The sequence below is a fragment of the Emydura macquarii genome, unplaced genomic scaffold, assembly GCF_026122565.2.
Source record: "Emydura macquarii macquarii isolate MOO-44397 ecotype Brisbane River unplaced genomic scaffold, CSIRO-AGI_Emac_v2 contig_18, whole genome shotgun sequence".
Lineage (NCBI taxonomy): Eukaryota > Metazoa > Chordata > Testudines > Chelidae > Emydura > Emydura macquarii.
Genome location: NW_027130155.1, coordinates 13063209 through 13076017, shown reverse-complemented (window position 1 = coordinate 13076017; position 12809 = coordinate 13063209). Strand labels below are relative to the sequence as shown.

Here is a 12809-nt window from a genome sequence, read left to right as displayed (position 1 = left end):
AATCAGATGCCATAGGATAGAACAATTAAATTCTGCCAAAAAAATTGTACAATATATTGATTATTGGGAGAAAAAAGATCAGGAAGAAGGAGAGAGCTTACCTATCTTATAATATGGACACAATAATAAATGACTACACTACATGTAAATGTGGAAGTAACCAGATGTGGGTCGTATATTGGCACTCTAATAATTGGCACTGTAAAGGAGTCTTAAGGTGGATGTAAATGAGAATTAGACCCTGTGTTTAGACCTATTCTGGTCTTGGTTTGGTTTAAGGTGTTAAAAGCTTAATAATTACCATTGCGACAGTAGACCTGATGTCTGACAAGATGAGTTAGACCCTTTAAGAGTTCCATTATTCTGGGTGGCCTGAACAAACTTAAATGCAGCAGCAATTTTCCTGATAAGAGAAAATAAATGTTAACGCTGTTATGGTACGTGACACTGATCCTGTCACGTCTGTGAATAACACAAACGTGTCTGGCAAAACGTGATATAAAGTGTGAACTGGTTAATACAGAGACTCTTCATTTTGCTACTGAACATATGACAGAAAAGTTCATTGTTGTAGCTTGAAATGAAAAATGAAGCATCGTAACATGGTGCAACAGAAGTGCACGTTTCATGCTTGACAGCTGGAAAAATGATCTCATGCTCTTCAATTTAGGGGGTAAAGAAAAATACTAGGGGTAGAGGAATCTCAGTTTCTAATTCTTTTAAAGCATTCATCGATGCATGACAGCACCATTCCATCACAGTTCTATGGTGACAAATAAAGGGATCTATTTGTCCTTCTGTGGTATTTTCACACAAAAAACAAGATTGGGAAAACCCCAATAGGATAGTGCAGTAGTCACCATATCACAAGCAATCCATCTGTTTTCCTAGGAAAATGGCTGTAGTAGCTGAGCTCCAAACATTCATAGGGTTGAAAAAAAAGTGTAGGTCAGCTCCCATAGCTGTAGGTAACCTGATGCCTTCAGAATGAAATTGACATATCTTGATGACTTTTATCTAAGTGGTAAGCCCCGCGGTAGTACTTAAAACAACAATGTAATCTACGCTGCATAAGTAAAAAATAATTACCTTACTATATTTCGTTTTCCTAGATATCTGAAATTTTGCAGGCAAACCCTGAAAGGCAACAAGTACATTTTGTAATGATTCTGGTTAGTGACACCATGCTATTTTTGCAAAAATTCTGAGTCTCTATCTATTTAATGAGACCCATGATAAATCCACCACTAGGTTAGCAAATGGTCCAAGGCCTAGCAGCTCCCAGAACTGGGGAGGCAGAAGGGGAGATTACCACTTCAATGCTATTATTCCCCATCTTTTCTCCTCTGTGAGAAAAACCCCAAAGAGTTTCCAGTCCTCTTCCAGGAAATAGCTAACATAAGGGATGATATGGCCTTTAATCATTAGCATGACTGAATTTTACCAAAGCAAGTAAAAGATTAAACTATTACTGCAGCAGCTGCTAGAGAACAATATTACTTAACAAACCAGCAAACAAATTACAGAGTGAACTTACTCTAAAATGTTGAAAAAGTCCGTTATCTCTGTGAATGGAGCTCTCTGCCAGTAGGAAATCAGTGTATCTGGAACCAGACATCAAAATGTAGGAATTTAGCAATCATTGGAGATTGAGGGCCCAATCCAAAGCCGACTGAAGACAATAAGAATTACTCCCTTGACTTTAGACTCAGTTAACACAGCACACATCTTTTGGCTGCATGTAGAGTATGTACTTGAGTAGCCCCTCTAGCACAAGTTTAATAGCAGTGTAGACGGTGAGTAGGTGAGTAGAATACAGACACACCTGAAGGTGCAGATATGTACCTGAGCACATATCCTGCATGGCTCTATACTCATCCAAGCTGTGCCTTCCCGTCTACACTGCAATTTTTAGCTTTGTTGTGTCCTGCTGCCTCCCAGCAGCAGGGAAAGGCAGTGGGGAAGAATTCCTGCAACTCCTTGCTGCTGGAGCCTTTCCCCACCACAGGGAAGGACTCCGGCCATAGGAAAAGGCTCTGGCAGCAGGGAGGTAGCAGAACGTGAGCCTTTCTCTGCTGCCTCCCTCCTGGCAGAGCCTTTCCTTGCTGCAGTGAAAGGCTCCAGAAGTGGGGAGCTACTGCTTTTCCCGTTGACTCCCTCCTGCCAGAGCCTTTCACTGACACATGTAGGTGTGCCCCACAGTGTGGGTGCAGCCTGCTTGTCACTGCAGCATGTAGCCACACATATCGTACATCCTGAAAGCAATGTGTAGCATAGATGTAGCACTAATAAGGCCCAAAGGATTTTATAACAACACAAGTAAAAGAGTGTTTTGGGGGAATTACTTTTACCTTCTGAAATTGTTTTCATAATGTGAAGGAAACACATAAGAAGGCTTCTAGTTTCAGCCTGATCTAACTTGTCGAAGCGAAGAATTGATCCAATCAAAGACAAAGGTCTCACAATCTGTGGAATTGGAAACACACTGGCTTATTGAGTATCAAGATAGACTTTTTAACTGTAAGAATTATTTTCAAGTATTTACGCATGTACCTTTTCACAGGTGTCAGTTCTCTCACTGTTTTTTTCATTGGTACTTGGGTTAGAGTCAAGACTTGCTAAGGAAGCTCTGGAATCAGCATGGTTTGCTGCAGAGATAGCTATTGATGAAAAGGCTGTAAACACAAGTCACGGCAACATGCTAAAATAATGTGTATGGGGACAAAAACTAATAGTAATAATGAAAAACCAAAAATATGTTGTATGTAGGATTGACACCAGTACTTTGAACTGTCAACCCCTGTCATGAAGCTACTGATGACTACATTTGGTATTGAAAACATGTAACAAGTTGAAATAAAATAATACGGTTTGCTGTTATTCATGGCATTAAAAAAAACTATTACTTTTATGAGGGCCTGATCCAAAGCACACTGAAGTTAGTGGAAAAACTTTCACTGACTTCAGTGGGCTTTGAAATGGGCCTTAGGTGAAGTAAACAAATTAAGTTGTGTTTCTTCCCTTTCATTACCTTTTGAAAAAACAAAATTGCTTGCCTTATTACAAATTCACCCCTTCAGTACAGCATGTAATGACTTCTTTGGAGCATGACCTTTTGATGTACCTAGCATACTTGTGAAGAAAGTGGCAACTCCCCATTCCATGAGGTTTTAGAATTACAGGAGAATCTTTGTAAATATTTTTAAAGCACGAGGCAACTGCAAGAATACATTAATGCACAGAGATTAATAAAAGGCTAACGGCAAAGTTGGCATCATCACGAGAAGCAGTAGAATTAGGAAACCAATGAAAGTAGTTTCAGAAGAAAAATAAAATGAATCAAAAATATGGGAAAGGAGGAGAGACACAGCATAGCTTGTTTTCCTGTATGTCACAAAAATGGGTTCATGATGATATTCTCCATGAAAGATACTTTTCAGCAATAAGCACAATGGAGTGAAATACACAGACATCTTTGTGTGTGCTTCTTTAGTACCTGCTATAGAATTCAGGACATCTTTGGAAAAAGATGTATCCACAGAGTTTGCATGTTTGATTGCCGTTTGACTCTGAAATCCTCCTGCAGTGCTCAAGTCATCCCCAGATCCCTGCATTTCAAAGTGGGCAGAAACAAATACTCAGCACCTAATATCACTTTTTATAAACTCACACGCAGCCTGTTCATTAATTTTATTATTACCATACATCTGACCTGATTGCTTAGACACTGAGCTTTCAACTGGTTAGACAAGGCAGCCAGAAGACATCAAGGCTTACCATAATACACTGAGTAATAATGTGCAATATGAAACTCTCTCATAAGTAGAGTTGCATATGACAGATCAAGTCTAAGAGTGTGTTTGCTTCTTAAACCACTTGCATAAATGTCAGAAAAGGGGGTATTTAATACTATTAGCAATTATCAAGTGAAACAGGTAGGTTTGCTGGAAGCTGTGGAGGGCCATAGCTTCTGCAGACACTTGCTCCTAGTTTTTGGAGACTGAATATGGCCATATGAATAACGCATCTAATCTCTTTAGGGGCAGAGGCAGACCACAAGTGCATTCTTATAAACAATACTCCTACCAGGTGATTTATAGAATAGTGCTGAGCCAGATTCTGATCTCTGTTACACAGGTGTAAATTCCATTGTACTGAGGCCAAGAAAGTAACTCCAGATTTCCACCAGAGCAACTGAAGTCAGAATCTGGTCCACTGAGATTAATCTGAGATGCTACATCCCCATTTCTCAGCCACGGATGTGTAGTCAATGAATCCTGAACAGAGATCAACTAGGATTAAAAAAGCAGCTGTCAGAGCTCTCTCTCAGTGCTTTCATGCTGCGTCTTTTTAGTATGTTTCCCACAGAACATATCTTGAATGAGCAATCAAGGCCCTGGATCCTGCTCACATTTATGCATGTGCTTAAACTTTTGCATGCGAGTGGTCCCACTGGCACCAAAGGGAATATGCACGTGCATATTGTTAAGCACATGCATAAGTGTCTGTCAGATCAGGACCCACGGCTATACTAACGTGGTACAGACTTCCTGCTGTGTCTTCCGCTTCTCAGGAGCAGGAACAGTCTCGCCACTAGAGCCATGCAAAACCAGCATTGCTTTTTGTGAACCTGAACTTGCGGGTGTTGTTTGGAAAGCTATTATTAAGGTGACATTCAACATGAAATCCCCTGCAAACCTCTCTCCTTTCACCACTCTCACCTTACCCTTCATTCCCAGAGTTCTCAGGATGTGCCCTCTCCCTTCTTGATTGTGTTTCTAGAACCCTACTCTGAAAATCTTCTGTCCCCTTTATAACTGTGGGTGCCCTCCTTTTTAGTTAATGCTAGAGGAAGAAAGGGAGATCAACAACTACAACGATCCCTAGTAAAGTTATGAAAAACTGCTTTCAGTTACCTGAATGGATGTATTTATATTGAAAAGAAACATATCCTTCATGTAAATCCTTGGCATATTGTCCAAAAGCATGCCATAGAGGGGCATGTACAAGTTTGCTATTTGTGCCTGTTTATCCTGAGAGTGAAAAACATCGAAAGAAACAAATCATTGTAAACTGGGGAGTGAGTAGCCTTCAAATGTATTTCTCTGAATGGAAATACCAGCAGAAAGAATAGAAAGCTCACTTACCTGATCTGCATATCGATCATCAAATGAATGTTTTGCCATTAGGTTTTTAAGCACAGCCAAAGCTAAGTGCCTAATATCTTGGTCCTCTTGCAGTGCAAAGCCAACCTCCCGAAGCAGCAATCCAATTAAGAAGTGTTTACGGCAAAATTCATTGGTCAGAGTGTATTCTGGAATATCTAGATCAGAACAGACAAGGAGCTCATTTTATTTTGAAATGAACTATGTTAATATACATTCTAGAAATAAAGATTTTGTCCAAAAATTTCCAGGCAGACTTATTAAATTGTTTCACATTGGAGAGACCCATCTAACCATACACCTGGCATATAGAGGGTTTCATAGAAAGCCAAACCCAGTTTAGCTCATGTGAGTTTCAGAACAAATTATCAAATATCAATAACTAATATTTCTTAAGCTCATGCAGTTTGTATAATTTATAAATGAATGATGAATTTACACATATTGTGCTTCCCATCTGAGGCTCTCAAAGTAATTTACAAACATTGAATAAGCCTTCAAACACCCTTTTGAGGGATAGCATCTAAGTATTATCCCCATTTCATAGCTAAAGAAACTGAGACACAGAGATCCAAACATTCTACTGTCAGATAATTTAAATGACTTCCCCAAGGTAACACCACAATTCAGTGATAGAGCTGGGAATAAAAACTTCTCATGCCCAGTTTTATCTGTTCACTAACACTCCACGTGTAGCACTGTAAGGAATTAGGCTCTCACCTGATGCATAATATTCCTGTGTTGATTCTGAAGGCGTCACGGAATCTTGATTTACCATTAAAAAAAAAAAAAAAACAGGCAGAAATGATACATTTTTATTAAATCAAATTAATGACATTAGTATGATGTGTGAGAAGTATATTTGTTTTGTTTCTCTTTTGATACTTAATCCAAAATCCATCAAATTCAACAGAAAGGTTACTATTGGCTTCAATGTGCTTTAGATTCAGACCTTGGATAATTGTCTATTTCATTTATAATGGATGCATGATAAACACGGGGGGCAGGGGGTATTCAGTTTTGCATAGTAGAATAGGTAACTATGAGATACGTTTCAGTTTTTTAATAGAGTACTCTTTCTACACAGGCAGAGATTTTCACAATTCACATTTGCCATGTCACCCGAGTCAATAGCTTTGGATAGCAAATTCTTGCAGAATAATGTAGAAACCAGATGAATATCATGGCGTTTGATCCACAAGGTATACATCGGCAAAAGTGACTTGAGCTGGGGTCAAGTCACCCAAACATGACTGAAATATTCCTCCTCTTCTAGTAAAAGACCAATACAATAACATACAATAATAATGAATAATTAATTCTTTGCCCTTCTGTAAAGCCTCAATGTGAAAGTCTCTCCACAGTTTACCAACAGAAATGCATTTAGCCTCACCGCAGCTCTGTGAGGGAAGCATTGCATTATCCTTTTATTGACGAGGAAACTAACACACACAGAGGAAAAAGGCTCACACTCAGGGAGATACTGTGTGGCTCCTGCCTTCAGTGGGACTTTTTTACACTCATGCTCAGCACCCTGCAGGATCAAATCCTAAGTGACTTGCCCCAGGTCACACAGGATGACTGTGACAGAGCTGGGAATAGAGCCTGGGGTGAAATCCAGGCTTCACTCAAGTCAACAGCAAAACTGCTCAATCATGCACTTTAACCACAAAACCAAGACTAAAGAAGCTGTTCCAGATGTGAAAGGGGAGTGGGGAATTCTCATCTCTTACTCTGTTTTGCAGAAGGAAGCATAAAAGATGTGCAGATTAGTCTGCGCATCATAAGGCATCTTCTGCCTTGCTGCTCTCTCTAGAAAGGAGCATTACTTGTGGCCTACAGGTGACTCTCACTTGTCAGTATACATGTCTAGAAGGGAGTTTGGTAAATGAGGAAAAGTAGTAGTAGTGGCCACAACTAGGAGGTCGCACTCAGAACACCAAACATACTGAGATTAGCTTTGGAGGATAAGTGCCCACAGCCTATTGGTGGTGAAACCTATGTTTCAGAACTACAGGTGTTTGAGGAGCTACTCCTCCCAAAGGGTAATCAGCTCATAGATACTAGCGAGACAATGGCTAGAATGTACATTCACCAGATGAACAGGAGCAGGAGAGCCTTCCATCTCCCCAAGTTACTGCTTGTGGAACCTCACTATCCCCAGCTGAAGAGGATACATCTTCCAACCTCCTTCACAACTTTGGCTTCCTTCTTTACGGCTGCCCCTGCTCTCAAACCTCCTCCTAGCTTCAGACACCTCTTGCAGTTCCCATCTCTCCACCCAGTTTCAGCTTTAGTACTTCTCTCTCTGCAAGCATCGTAGGTCACTATACCAAAATTTCAATTAAAAGATCCACTTTAGAACTGGATTTGCAGGTATATTTGGGATGAACAGAAATAAATAAAGACCCAAAGAAGAGCTCTGTGTAGCTTGAAAGCGTCTCTTTCACCAACAGCAGTTGGTCCAATACAAGATATTTCCTCACCCACCTTGTCTCAGAAATAAACAGACATTTAAACTGGGAGATCTATATTACCACTTAATTAACATCACTTCTAAATCCTATTCTCTCCTTTCATATCTAATGTATAGATGTTATTCTTGGGGAGTTTATAATGCCACCCATGCTAATTGGCCTGTGAAATATGTGACAACTAGTACATTTCACAAACCACTATGGGAGGAGAGCTATTACCTGGAATGTTTGCAGATCGTATGGGCAGGCACAGAGGAATAAAGTGTTCATGGTGACAAACTTCTTGAAGAAAGTCGAATTTGTACTGATATAAAATCTGAAACATCACAATATTAAATAATTGGTATGGACTTTAATGACAACAGGAAACAAGGTTAAAAATTACATTAAAATTTCTCTCTACCTCAAAATCATTCACATCAGCCACTGAAAATTAATGGTCTGTTATGTAATGCTATAGTATAGAATCAGATAAACCCCACCTCCAAATGTTATTAAAGACATTTATCATAACCATACCTGCTTTTTGGGGGGGATTCCTGAAATTTAATTACACACTGATCCTGTATGACTTAAACCAAACTACATATTTAAGGCAGTTTTCACTTTAAGACCACGCACAGGCTCCCCTGGATTGCATATGCTGTTACTTAAACTCTTAGGAGGTATGATGTATCACCTCCATTTCACATAATTCAGGACTGTAGTAATCATTTCAATAGTCTGTATCACTCACTGACCCAACACTGTGTACTCACTAAAAAAAAATATTTCAACAATTTTATGTGTTTCCTTTCCTCTTCACTCTTCGGCAGTATTAGGCCTGATCCTAAGGTCAGCTGAAGTCAATGGTAACTCTTTCCACTGATTTCAATGGGCTTTGGATCCGGCCCATAGTGTTTCTGATAATAGACATCAACTCCAGTAATTCCTTTCAATCAGTAATGCTGCTAATTAAAGTGTAATTGTGTTTTAATGAGCATTGAAACTATAACAAAATTTATACAAAGGGAACTATACAAACTATAACACAGGGAAAAACTAATTCCCATGTTGTTGTGTGTGTGCATGCATATCTCAGCATTCTAATAAGAATGAATATTGTTTAGTAACAATATCTTGCCTTTCTATAGCACTTTCCTATCCAAAAAGCTCAACATGCTTTGCAATGATAATGAATTAAGCTTTGGAACTCCCATGTGAAATAATTATTCCCATTTTACAGATGGGAAACTGTCTTGCCTGAGGTCCCATAAGGAGTATTTAGATTCATGTCCTCTTCTCAGAACAGTGTTCTAACTTATAAAAAACTGTTTTCCAGGATGCAGCAGGACCAATTTATCAGAGCAACAATAAGCTGATATACCACATCAAACACTTGTTCCAGTATCTGCATGTATCTGTAAAGGCCCAAATCTTGCCCTGTCTTAAAGAGTGTGAAGGGTCCATGACACAAGTGCAGTCTCTTCATTTCGGCTGTGCAGTAGAGCTAGGATACCAAGAGCACATAAAATGGCCAAGGCCAAAAAGCTTGGAAAACTTTTGTGGCTTATCTGAACTTTTCAGAACCTGTTGAATATAGCTGGTTGGGAATTTTCTATTGGAATGATTATATCTCCATGATGCACCATAGTCATGGTCAGTCAGCCCCAGAACTGATAAAAGAGAATGGGGGCATGAGGCACCTGAACTAAAACGTCAATGAGGCACCATGGCAGCTCAAGGGGACACAAATAAATGTCAAAATGAAACACTACAATATTTCTGAATCCGATTTTTTAGAATATTTTTGCTTTTTGTCCCAATTCAGGATGAAAACAAATAATAAAATATTGAAATTTCCTCTGGAAAATTTTCAATGGATCAACTCTACCATTGAGTTTCATCCACACCTAGAATAAATTGACTTGGTGCAATGGTATGTACTGACAGAACCGCACATACCGTTTCTTCAAATGGCTACATGCACAGTTCAACTTTCTAGAAGACTCGGATCAGCAACACTTTTTTGTAAGTAAACAAATAGTTAAAAACCAAAGTACACAAGCCAATAAAAGCTTAACCTTGATTCAAAACTGAATGACTGGCACTTGTTTTGCTCTCTAGTTACAAAGGAAGACAAGCCAAGACATTGAGGATATTTTGGTATTTCCTGAAGGTCACAAGAATCTTTATAACTCATCTTATGCATATTATTTTTCATTGGCATCAAGCCTATTACACTGGCACATCTATCTTGGCTCCTCATTGATTCTACTTTCAAATGTTCTCTGGCAGACTATTTGGAAAGTAAGCTACGATGTAGATATCATACATACATTTATCTTTGAGGATGTGCTAATTTCTGACTGACTAATCTCTGATAATGAACTGTTCTGTTAGCCATTAACTGGATATTTTAATTAAACATCTGTTTTTGCTGCTGAAGGACTGAAACATGTGGAAACAATTTTTGGCTTACATAGAATTCTTGGCAGATTTATGATCTTCATGTATAACACAATAACTAAGGGCCTAATAATGCAGCTGTTCCTCTGATTATGTGAGAGATCTGAGTACAGCTTGATGTATAGTTAAAAAAAACTGAATAATTTTGCAAACAAAGGCACCAAATTTGGTTCTTTATGATTCATAGGGTCATCTTATTCATTTAGATCACTACTGAATATTTGTGAAGAAGTTCACGAATCCTAAAAAATTCACAAACTTTTGCCAGGATGACTATTCATTCAAAAATGTGTACCAAGAGTGCACTATTTGTTATTTAGTATTTGCTGTTTTCCCGAATATGTATCTCTGATCCAGTCATGGAGCAGAAACAAAACCACCTCACTTATGCTACTAATCACACGACATAAGTAGTGAACAGTTGATCAGACCAGTTTGTGAATGAACGACCTATATTTTGAAAACTGCTGGTCAAGCTATTTCAGAGAGTATTTACAAATACATTAGAGGAAAATGAGGATTAATTTCACCTAAAATGGAGCTAGTGTCTTGATCTTGGAAGGAGCTACACGTGGATTGACCTCTGTGCATCTACAGATCCCCACTGAAGTTCAGTTGAGTTTTGCATGGGTACAGGAGTCCAGCTATGTGAAGCTCCTTGCAGGATCAGGGCCTAAATTTGTAACACATTATTTATTGTAAATAATTTGATCAACTCTACTTCTGAGCATGGAGTAACTACAACATGGATCCTAAATAGTTTCACCCTGAAAATACTCTGCTATCAAGTCCCTTTTAAAAAAATATAACTCATACCTTGTGATCCCCTGGGCCAAACATGCTTACATAGTTGTTGACCATCTTAAATACGAATCCACGATCCATAAATGTAAAACAGCGCTAAGAAAAAAACCAGAATGTTTATAATTTTATATCTGGAACCGATAGCACAGGGCCAGATTTACCAGTACAATCTGTCTGCATTGTGCCTTTCCAGTGATGCATGGCATCTGTAAGCCTGGCTTAAATGGCTGGTGAAGTTTGCTTTATAGGTGCCTTATGTCACTGAAGCAGTGCAAAGCAGCTAGAGCATAGTGGTGAATCTGCCTCATCGTACTGTTTAAGAAAATAGTAGTGATAAACAGGTTCAATATTTCATTTTTAACAGAACTACAGACCCAATTACTATCATAGTGTGCAAGTAATTAGGAGTGGATTAATCTGATGGCACTTCAAATACTATAGCACTGAATAAGTGGATGAAGCATGTGATGCAAGTTGACCTAAATATCTGCTTCAAAGCAATGATTCTTGAATCCAGCCAAAAAACTCACTGACTATGAACTAGGTTATCTCTCTGGGAGCAAATATTCATGTCATTACTCTACATTATGATGAGAACAGCAGCTTGATGACAGCTGAGGCTAAATCACTGGGAGACATAAAGGTTACTGTAGTGCTCATGCCTACAAACAGTTACTGATATTCTTCCCCAGTGTGGGACAGTCTTGCAGGGTCAACATGCTAGATAAGAACTGTATTCCTGGGGACCATGTACATCAACCAGATCACAGATGCTCTTGAACTGTACAAGAATAACAAACCCCAGATTGTACAATACATGGCATTCAAATCAGGCTGCTGCAAAATCTGGTCTGGAGATGTCAAGTCATCTCTTCAATCTACATAATTTGTTGTAGCAGACCAGAAAAAAACCAAGGACCAGATTACTTCAATTGTAGCATAACACTGCTTTATCGCTTGTTTAAATATATAACATGAAAAAATAACATGCAGAACTGCAATAGTAACACAAGTGTAAGAATGACATGAAATACTGGCAAGCTTTCTCCATCTTTTTAGTATATCAAGATAATGTCACACTCTCAGTGATGTAATGTATTGGGTAAATAAAACTTATGCCAGCTAGGTTAACAGCAGATAAGGTTTCCATACTACAACTGAAACAGAGACCATTTCAGAGGACTGCAGATCTATTATTTGTTAATTAAAGTGTGTGGCGAGAGAGAGAGTATATCCTCTGTATTGCTGGTTTTTCTGATAACTTCACAGAAACAATTCATTTCTCATATATTTTTTTCAAGAGCTGCGTTTCAGTCTGCCTCAAGGAAATTCACCCCTTGTCTCAGTGTATATAGTACAGGACACTCTATATGTCACTATGTCACAAGATTTTTATTGTTCCTGTGCCCAGCTGTCCAGTTCTGTAACTGGCCACACTGTGTCCTAAATGCTAATTCTTCCTCACCCTTTAGTTAATAATGAGATCACTGCAGACACTGGAGAATGTCCAAGTGATTGAGGGATACAGGAAAAAAATAATCTTATTGCTACTACCATCCCATAGTAGCTACAAAGAGGGGAAAAAAGTAGTGGTCTATCAAGTAAATGAAAGAATACTGCAAAGCCACACCACACATGTAACTGATACTTTGGCAATCAGAGAAAAGCTAACACAAAAACAGATAAACTACTTCAGATTTCTTTACTTATCCACCACACACATTAGCGTAAACTATGAGTAAAATTTTCAAAAGCATTTAAGTAGGTTAAGCATCTAACTCCATGAAAAGTCAATGGGAACTGGGTACCTAACTTACTTAGGCACTTTTGTTAACCTCATGAAAGGACAGATTTTTAAAGGTATTTACATGCCTAAAGATGCAGACAAGTGTCTAATGGGATTTTCAAAAGTAAT

General features: G+C 38.7%; 1 protein-coding gene across 10 annotated transcripts in view; it reads right to left on the bottom strand.

The window, feature by feature from the left end:
• DOCK10 (dedicator of cytokinesis 10) overlaps nt 1–12809 on the bottom strand; it is a 213013-nt gene that overhangs the window by 41644 nt on the left and 158560 nt on the right. For 8 of the 10 annotated variants that reach the window (XM_067562553.1, XM_067562432.1, XM_067562498.1 and 5 more), the window contains 11 exons: nt 10907–10990; nt 7862–7958; nt 5886–5930; nt 5148–5323; nt 4917–5033; nt 3497–3608; nt 2554–2675; nt 2352–2466; nt 1538–1604; nt 1090–1137; nt 302–403 (listed from right to left, as the gene is read on the bottom strand). In XM_067562553.1, the coding sequence (XP_067418654.1) occupies nt 302–403; nt 1090–1137; nt 1538–1604; nt 2352–2466; nt 2554–2675; nt 3497–3608; nt 4917–5033; nt 5148–5323; nt 5886–5930; nt 7862–7958; nt 10907–10990 (1085 nt within the window). The remainder of the gene's footprint in view (nt 1–301; nt 404–1089; nt 1138–1537; nt 1605–2351; nt 2467–2553; nt 2676–3496; nt 3609–4916; nt 5034–5147; nt 5324–5885; nt 5931–7861; nt 7959–10906; nt 10991–12809) is intronic. The other 2 variants (XM_067562748.1, XM_067563050.1) reach the window with 1 other exon arrangement.